The following is a 25,204-nucleotide window of genomic DNA, read 5'->3' as shown; positions in this document are numbered from 1 at the left end:
GATCCCCCCCACTTTATTCTTCCTTCTCAGGATTGCTTTGGCTATTCAGGGTCTTTGGTGTTTTCATATGAATTTTTGAACTATTTGTTTCGGTTCATTGAAGAATGCTGTTGGTAATTGGATAGGGATTGCATCAAATCTGTATATTGCTTTGGGCAGGATGGCCATTTTGACGATATTAATTCTTCCGAGCCAGGAGCATGGGATGAGTTTTCATTTGTTAGTGTCCTCTTTAATTTCTCTTAAGAGTGTCTTGTAGTTTTCAGGGTATAGGTCTTTCACTTCCTTGGTTAGGTTTATTCCTAGGTATTTTATTCTTTTTGATGCTATTGTGAATGGAATTGTGTTCCTGATTTCTCTTTCTATTAGTTCATTGTTAGTGTATAGGAAAGCCACAGATTTCTGTGTGTTAATTTTGTATCCTGCAACTTTGCTGAATTCCGATATCAGTTCTAGTAGTTTTGGAGTGGAGTCTTTAGGGTTTTTTATGTACAATATCATGTCATCTGCAAATAGTGACAGTTTGACTTCTTCTTTACCAATCTGTATTCCTTGTATTCCTTTGTTTTGTCTAATTGCCATGGCTAGGACCTCCAGTACTATGTTAAATAACAGTGGGAAAAGTGGGCATCCCTGTCTTGTTCCTGATCTCAGAGGAAAATCTTTAAGCCTCTCGCTGTTCAGTATGATGTTAGCTGTGGGTTTATCATATATGGCCTTTATTATGTTGAGGTATTGCCCTCTATGCCCATTTTGTTGAGAGTTTTTATCATGAATGGATGTTGAATTTTGTCGAATGCTTTTTCAGCATCTATGGAGATGATCATGTGGTTTTTGTCCTTCTTTTTGTTTATGTGGTGGATGATGTTGATGGATTTTCGAATGTTGTACCATCCTTGCATCCCTGGGATGAATCCCACCTGGTTATGGTGTATGATCCTCTTGATGTATTTTTGAATTCGGTTTGCTAATATTTTGTTGAGTATTTTTGCATCTACGTTCATCAGGGATATTGGTCTGTAGTTTTCTTTTTTTGTGAGGTCTTTGCCTGGTTTTGGTATTAGGGTGATGTTGGCTTCATATAATGAGTTTGGGAGTATTCCCTCCTCTTCTATTTTTTGGAAAACTTTAGGGAGAATGGGTGTTATGTCTTCTCTGTATGTCTGATAAAATTCTGAGGTAAATCCATCTGGCCTGGGGGTTTTGTTCTTGGGTAGTTTTTTGATTACTGCTTCAATTTCAGTGCTGGTAACTGGTCTGTTTAGATTTTGTGTTTCTTTCTGGGTCAGTCTTGAAAGGTTGTATTTTTCTAGAAAGTTGTCCATTTCTCCTAGGTTTTACAGCTTGTTAGCATATAGGTTTTCATAGTATTCTCTAATAATTCTTTGTATTTTTGTAGGGTCCATCGCGATTTTTCCTTTCTTGTTTCTGATTCTGTTGATTTGTGTTGATTCTCTTTTTCTCTTAGTACGTCTGGCTAGAGGCTTATCTATTTTATTTTCTCGAAGAACCAGCTCTTGGTTTAATTTATTATTTTTTTCTATTGTTTTATTCTTCTCAATTGTATTTATTTCTTCTCTGATCTTTATTATGTTCTTCCATCTGCTGACCTTAGGCCTCATTTGTTCTTCTTTTTCCAATTTCAATAATTGTGACATTAGACTATTCATTTGGGATTGTTCTTCCTTCTTTAAATATGCCTGGATTGCTATATACTTTCCTCTTAAGCCTGCTTTTGCTGCATCCCACAGAAGTTGGGGCTTTGTGTTATTGTTGTCATTTGTTTCCATATATTGCTGGATCTCTATTTTAATTTGGTTGTTGATCCATTGATTATTTAGGAGCATGTTGTTAAGCCTCCATGTGTTTGTGGGCCTTTTTGCTTTCTTTTTACAATTTATTTCTAGTTTTATACCTTTGTGGTCTGGAAAGTTGGTTGGAGGGATTTCAGTCTTTTGGAATTCACTGAGGCTCTTTTTGTGGCCTAGTATGTGGTCTGTTCTGGAGAATGTTTCATGTGCACTTGAGAAGAATGTGTGTCCTGTTGCTTTTGGATGTTAAGTTCTATAGATGTCTATTAGGTCCATCTGTTCTAGTGTGTTGTTCAGTGCCTCTGTGTCCTTACTTATTTTCTGTCTGATGGATCTGTCCTTTGGGGTGAGTGGTGCGTTAAAGTCTCCCAAAATGAATGCATTGCAATCTATTTCCTCCTTTAATTCTATTAGTATTTGTTTTACATATATTGGTGCTCCTGTCTTGGGTGCATATATGTTTATAATGGTTATATCCTCTTGTTGGACTGAGCCCTTTATCATTATGTAATGTCCTTCTTTATCTCTTGTTACTTTCTATATTTTGAAGTCAATTTTGTCTGATACTAGTACTGCAACACCTGCTTTTTTCTCCCTGTTGTTTGCATGAAATATCTTTTTCCATCCCTTGACTTTTAATCTGTGCATGTCTTTGGGTTAGAGGTGAGTCTCTTGTAAGCAGCATATAGATGGGTCTTCATTTTTCATCCATTTTATTACTCTGTGTCTTTTGTTTGGTGCATTCAGTCCATTTACATTTAGGGTGATTATTGAAAGATATGTACTTATTGCCATTGCAGGCTTTAGATTCGTGGTTACCAAAGGTTCGATTTTAGCTTCTTTACTACCTTACTGTCTAACTTAACTCACTTTTTGAGCTATTATAAACACAGTCTGATGATTATTTCTCTCCCTTCTTATTCCTCCTCCTCCATTCTTCATATGTTGGGTGTTTTGTTCTGTGCTCTTTTTAGGAGTGCTCCCATCTAGAGCAGTCCCTCTAAGATACCCTGTAGAAGTGGTTTGTGGGAGGCAAATTCGCTCAACTTTTGCTTGTCTGGGAACTGTTTAATCCCTCCTTTATATTTAAGTGATAATCGTGCTAGTTACAGTATCCTTGGTTCAAGGCCCTTCTGTCTCATTGCATTAAATATATCATGCCATTCTCTTCTGGCCTGTAAGGTTTCTGTTGAGAAGTGTGATGATAGCCTGATGGGTTTTCCTTTGTAGGTGGCCTTTTTTCTCTCTCTGGCTGCCTTTAATACTGTGTCCTTGTCCTTCATCTTTGCCGTTTTAATTATTATTTGTCTTGGTGTTGTCCTCTTTGGGTCCCTTCTGTTGGGAGTTCTGTGTGCTTCCGTAGTCTGTGAAACTATTTCCTCCCCCAGTTTGGGGAAGTTATCAGCAAAGGGGAAACTATCTTCAAAGACACTTTCTATCCCTTTTTCTCTCTCTCTTCTTCTGGTACCCCTATAATGCAGATATTGTTCCTTTTGGATTGGTCACACAGTTCTCTTAATATTGTTTCATTCCTGGAGATCCTTTTATCTCTCTCTGTGTCAACTTCTGTGCGTTCCTGTTCTCTGGTTTCTATTCCATCAATGGCCTCTTGCATCTTATCCATTCTGCTTATAAATCCTTCCAGAGATGGTTTCATTTCTGTAATCTCTCTCCGGACGTCATCCCTTCACTCTTATATATTTCTCTGCAGCTCTGTCAGCATGTTTATGATTTCTATTTTGAATTCTTTTTCAGGGAGACTGGTTAGGTCTGCCTCTGCAGATCCTCTCTCAGGTGTCATCTGAACTATTTTGGACTCGACTAAATTTTTTTGCCTTTTCATGGTGATAGCTGTGGCTGTAGGCAGGTTGCGGGTGTGTCAGCTGCAAGAAGAAAGTCCTTTCCTGCTTGCTGGATGCCTTGCCCTTCTCCACTGCCTGTGTTGGTTACCCGCACTCCTGGAGCAGCCACTAGTTTAATCCCCTAAGCTTCTGTGGGCAGAGTCTCCATCAGAGAAGTGCAGAGCCCTGCTGGGAGTGGCAGACACGCCAGGTGCCCTCCTCCACGATAGCGGCGCCCCTGCCGGGCAGCTGTGTGCCAACAGCGGCCTTTGGGTCTGGCCCGGGCGGCTGTGCGTTGGGCTGGGATTTGGTTCGGCTGCTGGGAGTGCGGCTGCCGCCACAGGCATGCGCGGGCCGCTCCCGTGCCGCTCGGTTGCCGCTGCTGTCGGCTCTCTTGGACCTCTCCCAGGCTCCTCTGGTGCCAGTGCCATCAGCGCATGCGTGCCGGTCCCAGGCTTCTCAGTCGCCACTGTGGCGGGCTCGCACGAGCCGGTCCCAGTCCCCCTGGTGCCGCCGGTGCACGCGGGCTGCTCCCAGTCCCCTCCGGTGTCGCCGCCCCCGGTGCACGCTGCCACTCTCCCGCTTTTGGGCCGGTGTGTTCAGGTCCGCCCCAGCTGGGGGAACGACTGGCAGGCTTCTTAGTGCCATGAGGGGCTTCAGAGCTGTGCTCCCGCCCAAGGGGTTAGTGCGCCTAATGTTCTCCGGGATTCCCAGCTACTGGCTAAGAGTGCCTGGACGACTTCGCCCAGCTGTGGGGTCCCTGTCTCTTTAAGTCTTGCAAAAAGCACTTGTTTTTCTTTTGTCTCAGGGGTGCCAGTTGTGGGGACCTGCCCACAGGTTTTGCTTTTCCGTTTCTCTAATATCCAGCACCCCGTGCGCCTGGTTTCTGCGCTCCGGGTGCAAATTTCTAGAGCTGATTGTTTAGCAGTCCAGGGCTTTCGCTCCCTCCCCATTCCGACTCCTTTCCTCCCACCAGGTTCTGGGGTGGGGGAGCGTTCGGGTCCCGCCTGGCCGCGACTTGTATCTTACCCCCTTTGTGTGATGTTGAGTTCTCACAGATGTAGATGTATCCTGGCTGTTGTACTGTATCCACTGGTGTCTCTATTAGGGATAGTTGTATTTATTGTATTTTCATAAATATGTATATTTTTGGGAGGAGATTTCCACTGAACTACTCACACCGCCATCTTCCTGTTATCCCCATTAGACATTTGTTTTTAATAGTGACACCCACCTTAAAGGAACTAAGAACAATTTTATTTCAGACTTTGCTATAGGTGCTTACTCTATATTTGTTCATTTGTAAAGAATTAGGTGTAATATTGTTGGCTCTTTTGATTGTCCAAGTGAAAAAAACATATTTTAATCTTGCAATCAAACTACTCACTTGTACGGTAAAGTACACTTTGAAAAAAGCTAATTTTGGAATATTGTGGCATCCTAACAAATGCTTTATTTTGAATACTAAAGTAATGAAACTAGTTGTTACCATATCAAAACAGTACCATTGCTCAAAGTACAAGCAACAAAAGAAAAAATTCGTAAGCTGAACATAATCAAAATTATAAACTTTATGCTTTCAAAGAGACCATCATGAAAATGAAATGGCAACTCGTAGAATTGAGAAAATTTTTGCCAATTATATATCTGATAAAAAATTTATATCTAGAGTATGTAAACTACTATTACCACCCAAAAGTAAAAGGATAACCCAGTTTAAAAAAAAGTGGGCAAATATTTGAATAGACATTTCCCCAAAGAAGATATACAGATGGCCAAGAAGGACTTGCAAAGATACTCAACATAATTAACCAGCTGGGAAATGCATCTCAAAACTATAGTGAGCTACTACTTCATATACACTAAGTGGGTAAAATCAAAAAGACAGGAAGTAACAAGTGTTGGTAAAGATGTAGAGAAAATGGGACCCTCATGCACTACTGATTGGAATGTAAGATGCTGCAGCCACTTTGGAAAACAGTCTGGCGGTTCCTCAAACAGTAAACATAGACTTAATCATATGACTCAGCAGTTTCATTTCTGGGTATATCAAGAGAACAGGTCCACATAAAAACCTGTACATGTTGTTCCTGGCAGCATTATTCCTATTAGCTACCTAAAAGTAGAAACAACCCAAATGTCCATTAACTGATTACTGATTTATAAGCAAAATGCTATATATCCACACAATGCAATATTGGGCAATAAAAAGAAATGCAGTTCTGATGCATGCTACAACATGGATGAACCTTGAAAACATTATGCTGAGTGAAAGAAGCCAGACACAGAGGGCCACATATTGTGATTCCATCTATATGAAATGTGCAGAATACATAAATCTGTAGAGACAGAAAGTAGATTAGTGGATGCCTGCATCATGGGGACTGAGGTATTGGAAAGTAACAGATAAGGGATGTGGGGTTTCTTTTTGTGGAAATAAAAACATTCTAAAATTGTGATGATACATGTACAACTTGAATATACTAAAAGAATCAATTGAACTGTAATGAATGAGTGAATTATATGATATATAAATTATATCTCAATAAAACTCTTAAAAAACAATACCACTGCTTAAAAATAAACTACTTATTTATATATTTAGGAAACTCTATTTCCTATAAATTTTAATCTGCAGTTCTGGTTTAGTTCTATCATTTAACAGAAGTCATAAAGGAATCTTTGGGCTTGATTCATTTTGGAGTATAGCAAATTAGTTAAGTTCATTCTAACTCATGAATTGGGCTCAAACTTCTGATGAATAGAAAGTTTTCAAAAATCTATCCATCTATGCATCTGTATTCAAACACACATACATATACATACACACATGCAAATGTATAACATTTACAAGAACAAACTTTCAGCTTTACAAAGCCATTAATTTTACATATTTCAATGAAATTTACATCAACTAATTTTATTGAGAACATTAGAAGCTCATATTGCTATAAAATTTATGCTGTGATGTTTATTTCTAATCTTCATTCAGAAAAGATATGTTTAAAAATACCTTAAGAAAAGTTGTAGTAAGGCAACTTCTAGTTTCAAAAAGTAATTTAAGTTCAGTAACAGAAAATGTACTTAAGATTGACTCCTAAGAATGTCTCAGAAAGGTTTTTGATTTTTTTCTCTGTATTTGTATATCTGCAACTGTATTGTTATTTATGCAAATTAGTTCTTCTAGGTTATAAACACCAACCTCAAGAACATCTTTGGATATAAATGGTCAATTATATATCTGTTCTCCTACTCATCCTCCACCCACCAACTCAGAGGCTACCTTTTCCCTTCCTCTGTTCTCAACTAACAAGTTTTCCTGGGTCCATGTAACAATTATCAGTGCTAAACCTGTATGACTGAAAATCTGTTCTCCAACACTGCTTCTTTTCCTAAGAGGGCTATGAACACAGCGGTGCACACTTCATTTCCCCCCCATATTTTCCTCTCACAACTCTGCATTTTAATAGCAATTTCTTTCTTAGGTGACATATTCCTTCTTTAATTTCTTTCCTTTTGTGTTGGAAGCTTTGCATGGTTTCCTTAGATTACTCTGGTTTTCTCAGTCTTCTGCCTCCCAGGTCCACCTTTATTGCCCTCCTCTAATCATTTGGAAGTTGTCACTGCCCCTCCAAGATTTTACCCTCATTCACAGCAAGGCTAATGCATATAATAAGGGTGATGCTCTTATAATAAGGACACTTTGATTTAAAACAATGCAATTACACCTAAGTGTCAATATTATAATACTCTTAAGAGCTTGAAAGTACTAAAAAGTTTCTTTTAGGATATCCATAAATCTCTTTCATCACTTCATTCTTCTCTATTTAAATCTTTTCCTCATTTTCCCAATTAAAACAATTCCCGATTATATCAAACCTCATTATTGGTTTGTTTTAATTGAAAGCAGTACAGTGAAATTGTTTTCTCATTTTTTTAGGTAAATAGATAGTTTTTCATCTACATTATGGCCATATGAGTTTGGGTGGGTTGACTTGATAACCTAACCATTGCATTAACCTGTGTTTCTCTATTTAAAAGACACTCTGATTTTGAATCGATCAACTCATTATAATTTTGTATATAACTTATTTGTAAATGAAGAATATCTTTAATGTTCATCCTTAGCTTTTTCCATTTATAGGCTTCAGATATCCAAATTCCTTTCAGAAGGAATATTTACAGGGTACTTTACTATTAGTATATTTTCAGTCTTCAGAGTAGTAAAATGAAATATAATATAAAGTGATTTTTAAGGCCCAAATAATGCCCTGTGGTTTTATCTTTCTAAGTTAGATTTTGGTTTCCAATCATTCTCTCAGCAAAACTAACTTCCAAGTAAACAGTGAGTTTGCATTTATAGTAAGATGAAATTAAATTCTTGCAAGGATACCAAAATGTTCCTTCTTCCTGTTATCAATGCGTGAATAAACAAAAAATAACCTCCCCCTACAATGGGTATAGAGTTTCAGTTTTGCAGGAAGAAAATGTTCTAGAGGTCTATTGCACAATAAGGAGGAGAGAGTTAACACTCCTATACTGTACACTTAAAAATGGTTAGATGATGAATTTTATGTTATGTGTTTTTTACCACAATTTAAAAAATGCCTGGACATTAATGAAAACACAAACCTTTTTTATCCTTTCCTTGATCCCTAAATTCTTCCCTGGGCATTCTCCTGAACTCTTAAACTGATACAAAATTTGGGGATCATTTGACAGTATATGTTGAAAGATCTTAACTATTCTTATATACATTTATCATACAGGATTAAGTGCAAAAATAATCAAAGATACTGTATAAGATTGCTAATTCCAACATTATTCCTAATAGTAAAAATTGAAATGGATATAAATGATTGTATGGATTTAGTTATCCAAATAATGGTGTATGTATATATTGAAGCAAATTCAATCATTGAACAGTAAATACAGCTCTATGTTTGCCTACATGGAAATTCAGTTATATATAGTTAAGTGAAAACAATATATCTTGTAGGGTATATTCTGTGATCCTCTTTTATTCTAAATATTTATATATTCATGAACATATGTCGCATGTGAAAAGTCTGAAAGGTACATACATCTTCATGCTGTAGTTAGGGCTCTTAGTGTTGGGATTATAGATAATAATATTTTGTTTTTGTTTACTTGTATTTTCAGTTTTTTCTATATTCATATTTTAGTATACTTAAAATATTTAAAAGTGATATTTAGGAAGTAAAATCTGAAAGACTTTATAACTAATTAAATAAGAGAAAGGACAGTAGATGGTATCCACCAGCTGAGAATACAGAAGAAACTGTGGGTTTCCCTGGGAGGATAAAAGAACTCAGTTTGGGCATTTTGTATTTGAAGTGCCTCACAGCTGAAATGTCTCTTGAGTAGGTAAAGTTTGTAGGATCAGGAGAGATGCTAGAACTAGAGGATGGAGATTAGGGATTTAGTCAATTGAAGTGATCTATTTGAATGAACTTGTCCCCTGAGAGCATGTAAAATGAAAGCTAATGACACCCTTTTCAGAAAAACACACACATATTCACAATGTTTTAGATATAGAATCAGGACCTTCACAGACATACCTCCACAGAAGCCTAACCTGAAAATACTATCTGTATGCAATGAATCCAACTTAAAAATTCTTAAAAATTCACATTTCATTTCTCTAATTTTATGCTTAGGAAAAATGAGCCTCACATAAGACTAAATGTATTGCTCGAGGTCAGTTTAGTTGGTTCAGTCTCTATATTAAAAATCTATGTCCTCTGACTCCCAGTCAAATGTTATATTGCCAAGTAATTATATTTTGACTTTGAGAGTATAGTTTCTTTTTTTAAATGGTAAAACAGCACTGGAAACAGAAGACTTACAGCAACCACTGAAAAGTAGCTTTAAAAGTCCCTGTTGTCATTGCTATGATGAAACATGAAACTTCCCAATCAGAATGAGAAAGAAAACTGTAGTAATCAAATTCCCTGACAGTTTGCTGGTACTACATCTTCTCAAAAGTGTTTTTGTTGTCACTGTTGTTTTCAGTTCTGTGAATTAATTTGCATGCATACCCTTGCCTTAGTAGCCCTTGAGATTACAGTTCCTAATCCATAAAATTTATACCGCATATGCTTCTGCCTAGTGCCATTCAGTGTGCTTTCTGTTTCAGTCCTGAGGGACCACTTCTGGCCTAGTGAATCTATTTGTCCATCTGACTTAAATCTTCTCAAATGAATTGGCTTTAAAGTTTTATCTGACAGGAGGGAGAAAAAGAGAGAAAAAACTTTTGAAAGCAATATAAACACTGAACAGAATGGAAGGCCCCTGCATACTGTAGTTTCAGGTTTCTATTTTTCCTAAGTAATCAGGTATTTTAGTCTTTCGCACAAACTAATTAATGTGGAAAAATCAGTGCATGCTTTTATACCACATCATTTTTTCATGCGCAAAGGCGATGTTAATTTTCTTAACAACTGTCAGGTAGTCATTCATTTTCTTAAGTCATTTAATTGTTTGAAGATTTTATTATAATGTTCCATTCATGCATATGGCTTGTGTGCTGACATTCAGTGAAAAGATGCTGAGTTGAACTTTTCCTTTGCTTTCTATGTACTGTCCCAGGAGCAGGCCTCCTGGGTGTGCCAGTGTGATGACAACATGGTTCAGAGACTAGAAACAGACTTCAAGATGACTCTTCAGCAGCAGAGCACCCTGGAGCAGTGGGCTGCGTGGCTTGACAATGTGATGATGCAAGCACTGAAACCCTATGAAGGAAGACCCAGTTTTCCTAAAGCTGCCAGGCAATTTCTGCTAAAATGGTCTTTCTACAGGTATCATTTCAATTTTTCCTAAGCTTTATTTTCCATAGTCTACAAATGTGTGTATGTGTGTGTGCATGTGCACATGCACACATACATGCTTCTTGGACAAAGGAGAAGAAATAAGTGAAGATTTCAGTTTTCAGAAACTCTCCTGTTGTAATTACCTTCAACCCAGCTCAATAATCACAACCTCATGGAATTGTACCCAGAAGTTTATGGAAGTTTCTGCTAGGAAAAGAAAGCCTTTTGTGAAAAGCCCTAGAGTTCTCAGATGGGAACATGTAAGATTCCATTCTAGACAGTGTGCTCAGCAACAGTCAGTAAAGGGCCAGATCCTTCCTCTTGCAAACATGTATTACAAAGGCTTCTCCCTGAAGACATAACACCAGTCTTCTCTTTATTCTCTAGTTCAGTGATTCTCAAACTGTGGTCCCTAGACCAATAGCAACACTATCATTTAGAAACATTAGAAAAGGATATTCTCAGGCCCCTTCCCAAATTTTCCTGAATCAGAAACTGCAGAGGTGAGGGCCAGCAACCTGTGCTGTTTAAAAAGTCACCCTGTGATTCTGATGCATGCTCAGAACCATCTAGTTAATTTTTTAATTTTGTCAACTACAATGGTTTTCAAACAAGCTGCACCTCAGAATTAGTGTTAAGAGAAATTCTAGGTACCTCTCCAAACCTACTACATCAAAATCTTGGTGGTTAGGGCATACTAATTAGGAATGGGGGTATTCAGAAATTTTTTTCTTCAAAAGCTCACTCCCTATGATTCTATGCATAGGCAATTTAAGAACCAATAATCTAGTAGATAATACAATAAGAATCACTTTCGGACTAATATAACATGGATAGAAATCTGTGTTTATCGACATAGAATCCTAGAAGAGAAAGGCTTTCAGATTAGTACATGATATATGATGCAAATGTTGGGATGAGTTGTTGACCATAGGTCTGTTCCAAGGGCCAAAAACACAGTGTATGTAATCAAGCGTGTGTAATTAAGCATGGATACCAATATATATAGGATAGAATTGACAGATGGAATTCCATTTCTTAAGGTAAGTTCTATTTTTGGCCCCCCTGGCATTTGTTCTTGTGGTGGGAGTTCTTTTTTTTTTTTAGATAGAGGTGGTTCCACAGACTCAGGCCTAAAAGCCATGTCTCCTTTGAGGTTTAGGCAGTCCCTAATTTAGATCCTATGCAGCCATGCACATACCACAAAGTAGTAACCACAGGACATACCACCGACTGTGGCTGTGGGTACACTGTGGTCATCATCTGGACACCAGTGATGAGTCCAGGGATGGTATACAAATAAATAACAATTTTAGAACTAGCAGTACTTACCACCTCAGAGGCCTGAAGTATAGGGTTCCCATTCTGTTTTGACCACCTTTATAAAAATGGTACCAGAGATCTTTTAATTAAGATAGTAGTTACTTTGGATTTTATTTTAAGTCGTTTCTTTCTTTCTCAACTGATTTGGCCCAATTCTTTTTTCTTAATCTAATTTCTTAAAGAAATCCTGATTTCCAAACCTAATTTCTTAAAGAAACTTCTTAATTTCTTAAATTGAAGTAGAGTTATAAGTACACTATATATATTTAATTAAGAGTTAAATTAACCTTATATCCAAAAATTCATTTTCTAGTATCCAGGCCAGCATAAAATACAGTGAAAGAAAGCCTGCCAGTTTTATATTGTTGTTTTGTTTAAACAGTGGAATAATTTCACAGTTCAGTATGTCATATACTTAACACCTTTAGCCCATGTAATTTGAGAAACACCTTATTAAGGTGCTGCCTGACTTCATGACACACTGGCATGTTTCAGTAAAGCATTTGAGAAATGTAAGCTTTTCCTGGCTTCACCGGGAAGACTTAGTGCTGTCACAGTGTTCTCAAAGTAATGCAGCAATAGTACTGGTAACAGAAGAATTCAGATATTTTCCCATAGGTTTGCCAGCAGATTTTTTGCTCATCCAGTTTTTTCCCAGAAAGTCATATAGATTGCATTTGTGCTTCATCAATGAAGCACAAGTTATATAGCTAGTTGTTCCAAAATCTGTATGACCAAAAGCAGGGTGAACCCTCTATGTCAGAAAAAGCAAGGTGGTGGTTTTCTTTTTTCTCTTCTTAACTGCTTTCTTACATTGTTATGTCAGAATTGCCCTTCCTCATTCCTGTGGTTTTTTACCCTATATTTACTTGATGTCATTTTAGCAATATGCCCCTGGAGTCTTCATTTCCACAGAGATCTTTTGCAGGTATCTTGAAAGGAGAGAAAATTACTTACTTGCATTTCTTTTCTCTACAGACGTACAACCCCAGTAGATCATCTACCTGCCCTCTGTCCTCCTGGAGTTGGGGATAATTGGCTTGTTATTATTAGACACTATTATGGTTATTATTTTCATTTCAAAAAGAGTTGAAGGCATACAGTTCAGGGCCACAGAAGGAAAGGCATACTCAGACAGACGTATACCTCCTACTGGTAGGCAGTGTCAATGGCTTAGAAACTTAAGAGCCTTTAAAATCTGAACTGTTTTTACTGAGGCATAAGAACATATTGAGTAATAAAAACTGCATTCACAAACTATCACTGAAACAGAATTACAGAATTTTTTTTACATGTTTTTGGCATTGTAACAAGAACTTGGCAGTCATATACACAGACCCCTCATGTTCTGAAGTCAGTTAATCTCATAATTTTTAAAATTCTGTGTGTATATTTACATGCATACAAATATAGGAATGAACTGACAGAAAATCGTGATAGCAGCAGTTGATATATTGCCACAAACACCCTCTGCTCTGAGTGGGGGTCTCTCCTTGCCTAACCTGACTACTGTTGGCTCCCTGGGAAATGGAAAAAAATATCACTGCCTTTCTTAGGCAGAAATGGAGAAGTTATATGGGCCACTTCTCAGCTTGTGTGTTTTGTGGATAACAGAAGAGGCATTCCTCAGGGCCACCCTGAGGGTCATCCAAATACCCCATATTTAAAGAACCAGATTTATAGCTATGATACAGTGACTTAAAAGAGGGCACAGGGGACCTGGTTTGCCAACAACTAGGCAGTATTTAAGTCTTCCAAAAATTAATACTCTTTTGGAATCAATTGTAAACATTACTAAAAAAGATACTTTGCAAGGGAGTCACGGTTATGGTGTTCTCATCTTTCTTCCTAGGAAGGATGTGATATATCTCCAAATACACAAAGAGATGGATTGTGTATCATGTGTTAGGGTATATGTTTCAGTTTCCATACCATGAATTAAAAAGATAAACACAAAGGTATCTCTCATCTATTATAAAATAATTCATGTTTATAACTCTGATTTTAAAAGAGGTTGAATTCCTGGTAACTTAGCAACGTGAAATTCAGTGGAGTCACTTTGCAACATTATCTTACAGAAGTCTGAATTGGACAATAGGTTTCCAATTAAACTGCTAATTGTGTCATTTAATACTTAGCTTGTTAGGGCAGAGGCGCATAACAGAGAGAATAAGTAGATATAGCATTAATAATATAATTCAGCTGATTCATTTCTAAACATACAATAATTATTTCATGACATGCTTATCAGTATTTTTTAAAAATAACTAAGCATTATAACTGAAAGTCAGCATATTTTCTTTTCATTTCCAACAGAATTTAGTATTATATATACATTTTATGGTGAAATAAGGTGATTACTTAATTCTCCAGAACACTTAGAATAAAATCCCAAGGCCTTGTCATGGCCCATAAGGCCCTAGGTCCAGCTACCAGTAGCCTCCAGACTCATTATATATTCTTCTCTTTGCTCTCTGTTCTCCAACGATACTAGCCTCAGACTACTCTTTGAACTTGCCAAGCATAGTTCTGTCTCACAGTCTTTACATTTGCTCTCCTTTGGGCCAGGAAAGCCGACATGTTCACATAGCTCACTTTCTCACTTCAGTCCAGTTTCTACTCAGATACTACATTTTCAGAAAGAATTTTCTTGATACCCTAACTTAAAAATGTCTGCCCCCATCACTCTCCATCTTCTTACCCTAGTTTGTTTTTTCATAGGTTTTGTCACTAACTTTTTATTTTATATCTACTTGTGTTTTTATTGACTTGTTTCTCCTACTGGAACATGAGCTCTGATAAAACCAAAATTTTGCCTGACTCATTCTTAAATAAGACCCTGGTGGCACAGAGTAGAAATACAATAAATATCTATTGAATGAATGTGAATCTCTTGGGAAAAAAAAAATTGACTTTGTATTTCTATAATATCAGAAAGCCGTTTGATATGAATAGTCTCTAATCATTTATATGATACACTATTTTAAGGGGAAATATAAGGCCTAAAATTTGAATTTATAAATACATATTCTGTCTGTGATATTTTTCTCTGCAAAGATTTATTGACATTCAGCTGACTCAGAATTGGTTTTCTATATTATAATGAATGCCAATTTTTAAAGTAAACTTTTTTTGCTATAAAATCAATATGTGTGCACTTTAGAAAGCCTGGGAAATACAAAAAATGTACAAAGAATAAACTTAAACCATCCATAATTTAATACCCAGAAATAACCACTGGTAAAATGCTTTTTTTAGTGTCATATAAAATTGGAGTCCACTTGTTTACCCTAGTTTATTGTCTGTATCTTTTCCATAACATTTTTATTTAACATCATATCTTGAGCATTTCTTGGCATTAAATATCTTCAGAAACATAATTTTAGTGTCCTCACAGTATTCTACTATGTATGTCTCATACTTTATTTAAATATTCCCTTTTTCCCTTATTTTTGAGCATTTAGAAGGTTTTGTCATTGTTATAAAATTATAAAAAAATCCTTTAATGATAGCTTTGTATGAAATTGTACATATATCTTCAGATAAATTCTGGCAAAAAGATTGGAACTTTTTAAAGTGAGTAATACTATGTTAATGAAGTGAGCTCTCTGTGCTAATAAAATATTAATTATTCATATTTTTAAGGGTAGGATTTTTTTAAAAACTCATGAGGTGGTTTTTATGTTAAATGGACTCATGTCGTACATTTAATTTCCTTAACTTGATATATCATAGTCACCTTTTGATGTTACTAACTTTATGCCTTCTCTACCTTATTCTTTAAATAATTGCATAAAATTCCATATATGAATGAATTATAATTTATTTAATCAGTGTCTGACTAATGGATATTTAGTTTTTTCCACTAGTTTTTCACTAGTATAAATATTACTACAATAAAACTATGTGTGCACGTTTGTGTAAATTTCTAGATTTAGAATTGTTAGGTCAGAGGATTTATACATTTTTAATTTTGGCAGTATTGCCAAATTTCTCTCTGCCAAAGTTCTGTGTGTTTATACTCATAAAAATAGTAAATGAGCATTCTTTTCTCATATTCTCTGCAGCACTGGATCTTATAATCTCTTACAGTATGATAAATGATATATGGTATCTTTAATTTATAGTTCCTTTAATTTTGAATAAGATTAGTTGTATTCTTGTATGTTTATTAGCCATATCTCTTCTCTGGACTGTATTTAAATATGTACTATCTTTCTTCAAGAGAGATGCAAATATTCTGCTCCTGTATTACTTAATTTTTCAAAAGTATTTACTTCATATGTTCCAGTTTGGATCAATGTAGGTAAAAATGTTATGCAGCATTTTATTCTTATTTTTGTGCTGTTTTTGCTTTTGTTCTTTTAAGTAGAGGTTCTTTGCCTTTTACAATTTTTCCATAGGAAAAGAAATGTCTAATTTCAAATAGCTACAGTATTTACATTAATTATTTTTACAAATTAAGAAAGGCATGCATAGAATTATAAACAGAATTTGTCATATATCTTAGGCATTAAATTAAAGAGTCTATTTTTAGTAATTCATGTACAGAGTTCTAAACCTAAAGTATTGTTAAGATATATGACTCTAAGGAGTCATTCACTAGAACTACTCTTTTTGATAATGAATATATTATAATTCTAATATATGTAGAAGTATGGTAATAGATAGTTTTCTTAAGATCTCATATACATTATCTCCTTTGACCCTCAGGCTAACCTTGGACTTTAAAAGGTTGAATTACATGCTTACCCATCAAGATCACATAGTGGTAAACATGGATCTGTCTAACTCCAAACCCGTGCTTTTTTTTTTCTCTTTTTAGTAAATAGATCCACAGATGAGAGGTCCTCTGCTGTCATCATAGAGTTACCCCCTGTTCTTGCTTCCATAACCAAATGAGAAAAAGAAACTCAGCTTCTCCGTCTCTGTAAATTATAATTACAAGCACTATATTTAAGTAGTGATCTATTCACCAGTAGTTTATTTCACATCCTTGAAATAATCATGTATGTTAGGTAAGACCAGAAGTACTGCTTTTATTTTCATCCAGGAGGAAAAATCATCTCAAGGAATGATTTGTTTGAGATCAATAGCAAATTAATGAAGAGCCAGAATCAAAATGTAAGGCTTGGAGTTGCAGATGTACAATGATGATCTGTCACTTGCCAAATCAAACTTATAGAATTTGATATATTAGTAGCCTCTGTGTAAATAAAATTGACAAAGAAACAGAAAACAGAAGTACAGTCTAATATTTTTCCATCTGCCTGACATTTTATAACTTCATTGCAAAACAAGACTAAGGAATATCTGCCTGTACATTTGTGAGATTCTTTCACTTCCTCTTATCTGAGAATATGATGGCTGTTTTAGTGTTCATAGGCCAAAAACCTCCAGAAAAGGCCACTTTGTAGAAGTAATGAGAGAGACACACACATATACACACACCCCATTCAGAAATATTAAAGAGGTTTGAAGTGCATGGACAAGCTTAATGATTGGCACATACTCAGTGAGGCCAAAATTTGGACTCATTTCCATTTAAAATATACTAGAGGTTTTTTGTTAATTTTTATTAATATTCATATTTTGGTACTATGTTTTATAAATTAAATGTTCACATTTTTCAAAGATGTGTACTTCTTAACTGATTTTATTTTTCTGTATTTTAATGGAAAACCACCTTAATTTAAATGAAACTCAGTGAGAAACTGGAATTTCTTAATAAGTTTGCCTTCCAACAGAATTTGCAGTGTTCTGTGTATATACATACATTCTATATCACCACATCTGAGAATATCACTTAGTATATTTTGTAACCTTTGTAGAGCACAAATACATATTTTTTCCCAAAATGTACCCCAAAATCATTATCATTGAGAAGTGGTGACACAATGTTTACCCATCAATAAGATTTTTACTTTTAGTTGCTTTTTCTTATGCTGTTGATCAGTTGTCAACCTTTCAAAAATCTTTCTTGTTCAATTCTGACCCATTTGTGAGTTTCATAGAATCAGCAGACTTGCCTATGATAGTAAAATGCTTTTCCCAGTGAAGACCTGTCTAGCTCCAAAAGGATGTAGTCAGGGCTCAGTGGGGATTATCTCTTTACCACCCTGTTTGAAAGAATTAAGCCAACTGCTTTCAATAATGCAGTTATTCCATGACAGGTTGTGTGTTATACCAACCCTTTAGACCTCTGACTTAACTTCTTTCAAGAACTCTAATCCTTCATATATGTCTTTTCTCTTGTGACAGCTCGATGGTTATTCGGGACTTAACCTTACGCAGCGCTGCAAGCTTTGGCTCCTTCCACCTGATCCGTCTACTCTACGACGAGTACATGTTCTACTTAGTAGAACATCGAGTTGCTCAGGCCACAGGAGAGACACCCATAGCAGTCATGGGCGAGGTAAGAGAGCCTAAAAGAGCTGTTCCCCGTGGGGCTTTAAAAATATAACCTGAATTTGTTTTAATCTGAATATATGACTAAATGTATTTAATAATGTATTATATTATAAACATCTGGTTAAAACAATAGTTCCAAACCACTGAGTCTTAAACCCTGGAGAGGCTATGGAGTTATTACAAGAGGTCCTTAAATCCCTCTGTGCATAATACATATTTTCTTAATAAAAAGATTCTAAAATTGTAGATCATATCATGTTCATGGAGTATTTCAGTATGTTATAAAGGTGTCTACATAAAAGTTTGAGAATCAGGACTTAAAAGGCCTTACTGAATAAAAAATAAGAAAAATGGATGCTCCTAATAAGGCTAATGGCTAGGAACAGAGGAAAAAGTGTATTTTTCCAAGTATCCAAGAACAAATGATTCTATTTCAGAAGGATAATAATGGTGGTAATGATAGCTAATATTTTGGAGACACTTATAGTATGCTAAGCACACCTAAGTCCTTTACATGTAACAAAGCATTTAACACTTAAAACTCTTTGAAATAGGGACTACTTTATCCTATTTCAAAGATGAGTATCTGAGGTTCATGTATAAAGCTGAAAACACAGAGAGGTTAAATGGTTACACAGCTATTAAGTGGTGGAGACCTGTTTCTAATAGTCTGATTTTCAAACCCATGCTTCTAATCAATAAAGATGTGAAGAAAAAAATTCTCCAAAATTTTTAGATAGTAATCAATCTCTTATTCTCAACAAGTGTCAAAAAGCTAAAACTTTCAAGTTAATGTGCACAGGGTTTGGTTAATATAATGTAGATAGATGCAAATGCTCCAATAATTCAGTACTGGCTCATTTTGCTGTATTAAAATTGGGGATACTTCAGATCTTGCTGGAATACACCAGATTAAGCAATATTACAAATTGCCCAAAGCAGTAAGAGGACATGTTCATTTTCAAGCTGTGTGTTTACTCTTATTTAAATTTGAAATGAAATGAAATTTTAAAAAATGAAAATAAATATTAGATGTTATCCCTAGTTTAATAAATATGATGATAAAGGTGTAAATAAATAATATATTAAAATACTTTAAAGACTTTTATAAGTATTCTAATATAAATAAAATACATGTCAAACTAATCAGAATATTGGTTAAAATATTCCTTTCCTCTTCTTCTAAAATCCTATGTGTTGATATGTATATGTTTGTATGATGTATTCTTTTTTTTTGTTGAAGTATAGTTGATATATAATTTTATACTCGTTTCAAGTATGTAATGCAGTGGTTCAATATATTATTAAATCCTTGCCCATATTATTAAATTATTTCTCCCTCCTAGTGCAGTTACTATTTGTCAATATAGAAAGATGTTACAGAACCATTGGCTATATTCTCCATGCTGTATTACCATCCCTGTGACCAACTTACACTATGATTGAGAATTCTTGTGCCCATTTATCCCCCTCACCCTCCCCAAGCCCACTCCAGCCCCTACCCTGTGGTAACCACCAATCACCTCTCAGTGTCTGTGAGTCTACTGGTATTTTGTTCATTTTGTTTTGTTCTATTTTTATATTCCATGAATAAGTGAAATCAAATGGCATTTGTTTTTCTCCACTGGACTTAATTCACTGACCATAATACCCTCTAGGTCCATCCATGTTGTTGCAAATGGCAGGATTTCTTTTCTTCTTATGGCTGAATAATATTCCATTGTGTATATGTACCACCTGTTCTTTATCCATTCATCTACTGATGGACACTTAGGTTGCTTCCATATCTTGGCTATTGTAAATAATGCAGTGATAAACATAGAAATGCATATATCTTTTCATATCAGGGATTTTATTTTCTTTAGGTTCATTCCTATATGTAGGATTACTGGGTTGTGTGGTGTTTCGATTTTTTGCTTTCGGAGGAACCTGCATATTGCTTTCCACAGTGGCTGCACCAATTTATATTTCCACCTACAGTGGAGGAGTGTTCCCTTTTTTCCACATCCTTGCTAATACTTGTTATTTCTTGCCTTTTGAATAGTGGCCATCCTAACTGGTGTGAGGTGATATCTCCTTGTGGTTTTGATTTGCATTTCTGTGATGATTAGTGATGTGGAGCATCTTTTCATGTGTCTGTTGGCCATATGTATTTCTTCATTGGAAAAATGTCTATTCAGGTCTTCTGCCCATTTTTTATTTGGATTATTTGGGGGGTGTTTTGGTGTTGAGGCTTATGAGTTCATTATATATGTTGGATGTTAACCACTTATGTATGATGTATTCTCGATCATGACAGTGCTTAGATGATACCAATTGTATGTGTGAATAAGCAAGAATCACTAGCTTTTAAATTATAGGCAGAACTTCATGTGACCAAAACAATCTGGACTTCTCTTAGATTTAACCTTCCCTCAGTGCCTCTTTCTTTAGTGTTAGCCTGGTTGCAAAATGCCCAGTTGGCATGCAGATTAAGTACTGTATTATTTTTTAATTCAAGGCTCAAAACTTCTGAAAGAGATATGCTTTTTGGTATATTCAACACGTTTACCAGCCCACCTTAAATGCTTTGGAGCGTTTAAATTTTTTTTTGTTTTGGTATCATTAATATAAAATCACATGGGCAACATTGTAGTTACTAGATTCCCCTCATTATCAAGTCCCTACCACATGCTGTTACAGTCACTATCCATCAGCATAGTAAGATGCTACAGAGCCACTACTTGTCTTCTCTGCGCTATACTGGCTTCCCTGTGCCCCCCCTATGTTACGTGTGCTAATCATAATGCCCCTATTCCCTTCTCCCTCCCTTCCCTCCCACCCACCCCAGTCCCTTCCCTTTGGCAACTGTTAGTCCATTCTTGGGTTCTGTGAGTCTGCTGCTGTTTTGTTCCTTCAGTTTTTACTTTGTTCCTATGCTCCACAGATGAGTGAAATCATTTGGTATTTGTCTTTCTCTGCCTGGCTTATTTCACTGAGCATAATACCCTCTAGCTCCATCCATGTTGTTGCAAATGGTAGGATTTGTTTTCTTCTTATGGCTGAATAATATTCCATTGTGTATATGTACCACCTGTTCTTTATCCATTCATCTACTGATGGACACTTAGGTTGCTTCCATTTCTTGGCTATTGTAAATAGTGCTGTGATAAACATAGGGGTGCATATGTCTTTTTCAAATTGGGCTGCTGCATTCTCAGAGTAAATTCCTAGAAGTGGGATTCCTGGGTCAAATGGTATTTCTATTTTGAGCTTTTTGAGGAACCTCCATACTGCTTTCCACAGTGGTTGAACTAGTTTACATTCCCACCAGCAGTGTAGGAGGGTTCTCCTTTCTCCACAACCTCGTCAGCATTTGTTGTTCCTAGTCTTTTCTATGTTGGCCATCCTAACTGTTGTGAGGTGATATCTCATTGTGGTTTTAATGTTTTTTTTAATTGATTAATTAATTTTGTTGTCATTAATCTACAATTACATGAAGATTATGTTTACTAGGGTCCCCCCTTCACCGAATCCCCCCCACAAACCCCATTACTGTACTGTCCATCAGCATAGTAAGATGCTGTAGAATCACTACTTGTCTTCTCTGTGTTGCACAGCCCTCCCCATGCCTCCCCCCACATTATACATGCTAATCGTAATGCCCCCTTTCTTTTTCCCCATCCTTATCCCTCCCTTCCCTCCCTTTCTCCCCAGTCCCTTTCCCTTTGGTAACTGTTAGTCCATTCTTAGGTTCTATGATTCTGCTGCTGTTTTGTTCCTTCAGACTTTCTTTGTTCCTATAGTCTTTGGGTTTGAGGTGAGTCTCTTGTAAGCAGCATAGAGATGGGTCTTGCTTTTTTATGCATTCTGTTATTCTGTGTCTTTTGATTGGTGCATTCAGTCCATTTACATTTAGGGTGATTATTGAAAGATATGTACTTATTGCCATTGTAGGCTTTAGATTCGTGGTTGCGAAAGGTTCAAGGTTAGCTTCTTTAGTATCTTACTGTCTAACTTAACTCACTTACTGAGCTATTTTAAACACTGTCTGGTCATTCTTTATTTTTCTCCCTTCTTATTCCTCCTCCTCAGTTCTTTATATGTTGGTTCTTTAATTATGTGCTCTTTTGTGCTTCCTTTAACTGTTTTTGTGGGTAGTTGATTTTATTTTTTGCCTTTGATTAGTATATGGTTGGTCTGCTTTCTTTGCTGTGATTTTATTTTCTCTGGTGACATCTATTTAGTCTTAGGAGTGCTCTCATCTAGAGCAGTCCCTCTAAAATACCCTGTAGAGGTGGTTTGTGGGAGGCAAATTCCCTCAACTTTTGCTTCTCTGGGAATTGTTTAATCCCTCCTTCATATTTAAATGATAGTCATGCTGGATACAGTATCCTTGGTTCAAGGCCCTTCTGTTTCATTGCATTAAATATATCTTGCCATTCTCTTCTGGCCTGTATTGTTTCTGTTGAGAAGTCTGATAGCCTGATGGGTTTTCCTTTGTAGGTGACCTTTTTCCTCTCTCTAGCTGCCTTTAAAACTTTGTCCTTGTCCTTGATCTTTGCCATTTTAATTATTATGTGTCTTGGTGTTGTGCTCCTTGGATCCTTTCTGTTGGGAGTTCTGTACACTTGCATGTTCTGATCGATTATTTCCTCCCCCAGTTCGGGGAAGTTTTCAGCAATTATTTCTTCAAATACACTTCCTATCCCTTTCTCTCTCTGTTCTTCTGGTACCCCTATAATGGGGATATTGTTCCTTTTGGATTGGTCACACAGTTCTGTTAATATTGTTTCATTCCTGGAGATCCTTTTATCTCTCTCTGTGTCAGCTTCTATGCGTTCCTGTTCTCTGGTTTCTATTCCATCAATGGCCTCTTGCATCTTATCCATTCTGCTTATAAATCCTTCCAGAGATCATTTCATTTCTGTAACCTCCTTCCGGACATCATCCCATAGCTCTTGCATATTTCTCTGCAGCTCCATCATCATGGTTATGAGCTTTATTTTTAATTCTTTTTCAGGAAGACTGGGTAGGTCTATCTCCTTCTCAGGGTTTGCCTCTGTGATCTTGGTCTGTATCAATTTCTTCTGCCTTTTCATGGCGATAGATATATTTGTGGGGAGCTGGCGCATGTGTTGGGTAAGAGAAAGTCCCTTCTTGCTGGTTTGTGGCCTTCCTCTCCTGGGAGAACAGTGGCCTCTAGCGGCTTGTGCTGGGCAGCTGCGTGCAGACGGGGCTTCTGATCTTGCCCGCCGCTATGGAGTTTGGTGCTGCAGTTGCTGTGGGCGTGGCCTGCCTCAGGCTGCTGCTCCAATATGGCAGAACCCCCTTCACGAGGTGCTGGGTTCTTGCGGGTGTGGATGTGGTCTGGCTGTTGTCCTGTATCTTCTGGTCTCTCTTTTAGGATTAGTTGTATTTGTTGTATTTTCAAAAATATATGTGGTTTTGGGAGGAGATTTCCGCTGCTCTACTCATGCTACCATCTTGGTTCCCCCCTCATTGTGTTTTTAATTTACATTTCCTTGATAATTAGTGATGTGGAGCATCTTTTCATGTGCCTGTTGGCCAGCTGAATTTCTTCTTTGGAGAAGTGTCTGTTCATGTCCTCCACCCATTTTTTAATAGGGAACTTGCTCTTTGGGTGTTGAGGAATGTGAATTCTTTATATATTTTGGATATTAACCCCTTGTCAGATATGTTATTTACAAATATATTCTCCCATACTGTAGGATGCCTTTTTGTTCTACTGATGGTGTCCTTTGTTGTACAGAAGCTTTTTAGCATGATGTAGTCCCATTTGTTCATTTTTTATTTTCTTTCCCTTGCCTGAGGAGATGTGTTCAGGAAAAAGTTGCTCATGTTTATATTCAAGAGATTGTTGCCTGTTTTCTTCTAAGAGTTTATGGTTTTATAACTTACATTCAGGTCTTTAATCCCTTTTGAGTTTTTTTTGTGTGTACGGAGTTGAACAGTAATCCAATTTCATTCTCTTACATGTAGCTGTTCAGTTTTGCCAACACCAACTGTTGAAGAGGCTGTCATTTCCCCATTGTATATCCATGGCTCCTTTATCATATATTAATCGATCATATATGCTTGGGTTTATATTTGGGCTCTCTAGTCTGTTCCATTGGTCTATGGGTCTTTTCTTGTGACAGTACCAAATTGTTTTGATTACTGTGGCTTTGTAGTAGAGCTTGAAGTCGGGGAACATAATCCCCCCTGCTTTATTCTTCCTTCTCAGGGTTGCTTTGGCTATTCGGGGTCTTTTGTGATTCCATATGAATTTTAGATCTATTTGTTCCAGTTCATTGAAGAATGCTGGTGGTATTTTGATAGGGATTGCATTGAATCTGTAGATTGCTTTAGGCAGGATGACGATTTTGACAATATTAATTCTTTCTATCCATGAGCACGGGATGTGTTTCCATTTATTGGTATGTTCTTTAATTTCTCTCATGAGTGTCTTGTAGTTTTCAGGGTATAGGTCTTTCACTTCCTTGGTTAGGTTTATTCCTAGGTATTTTATTCTTTTTGATGCAATTGTGAATGGAATTGTTTTCCTGATTTCTCTTTCTGCTAGTTCATTGTTAGTATACAGGAATGCAACAGATATCTGTGTATTAATTTTGTATCCCGAATTTTGCTGAATTCAGATATTAGATCTAGTAGTTTTGGAGTAGATTCTTTAGGGATTTTTATGTACAATATCATGTCATCTGCGAACAGGGACAGTTTAACTTCTTCCTTTCAAATCTGGATGCCTTTTATTTCTTTGTGTTGTCTGACTGCTGTGGGTAGAACCTCCAGAAATACATTGAATAAAAGTGGGGAAAGTGGGCATCCTTGTCTTGTTCCCAGTCTTAAAGGAAAGCGTTTAGCTTCTCGCTGTTAAGTATGATGTTGGCTCTGGGTTTGTCATATATGGCCTTTATTATGTTGAGGTACTTTACCTCTATACCCATTTTGTTGAGAGTGTTAATCATGAGTGGATGTTGAATTT

The 25,204-nt window shown here is 36.5% G+C and overlaps 1 protein-coding gene across 8 annotated transcripts in view; it reads left to right on the top strand.

The window, feature by feature from the left end:
• The window catches only part of RFX3 (regulatory factor X3), a 323,283-nt gene that overhangs the window by 271,756 nt on the left and 26,323 nt on the right, over positions 1-25,204 (top strand). For all 8 annotated transcript variants that reach the window (XM_057498625.1, XM_036928419.2, XM_036928417.2 and 5 more), the window contains 2 exons: positions 10,265-10,473; positions 18,070-18,223. In XM_057498625.1, coding sequence (XP_057354608.1) covers positions 10,265-10,473; positions 18,070-18,223 — 363 coding nt within the window. The remainder of the gene's footprint in view (positions 1-10,264; positions 10,474-18,069; positions 18,224-25,204) is intronic.

The sequence above is a fragment of the Manis pentadactyla genome, chromosome 3 (genome assembly GCF_030020395.1).
Source record: "Manis pentadactyla isolate mManPen7 chromosome 3, mManPen7.hap1, whole genome shotgun sequence".
Taxonomy (NCBI): Eukaryota; Metazoa; Chordata; class Mammalia; order Pholidota; family Manidae; genus Manis; species Manis pentadactyla.
This window is presented reverse-complemented; position numbering and strand designations above follow the sequence as displayed.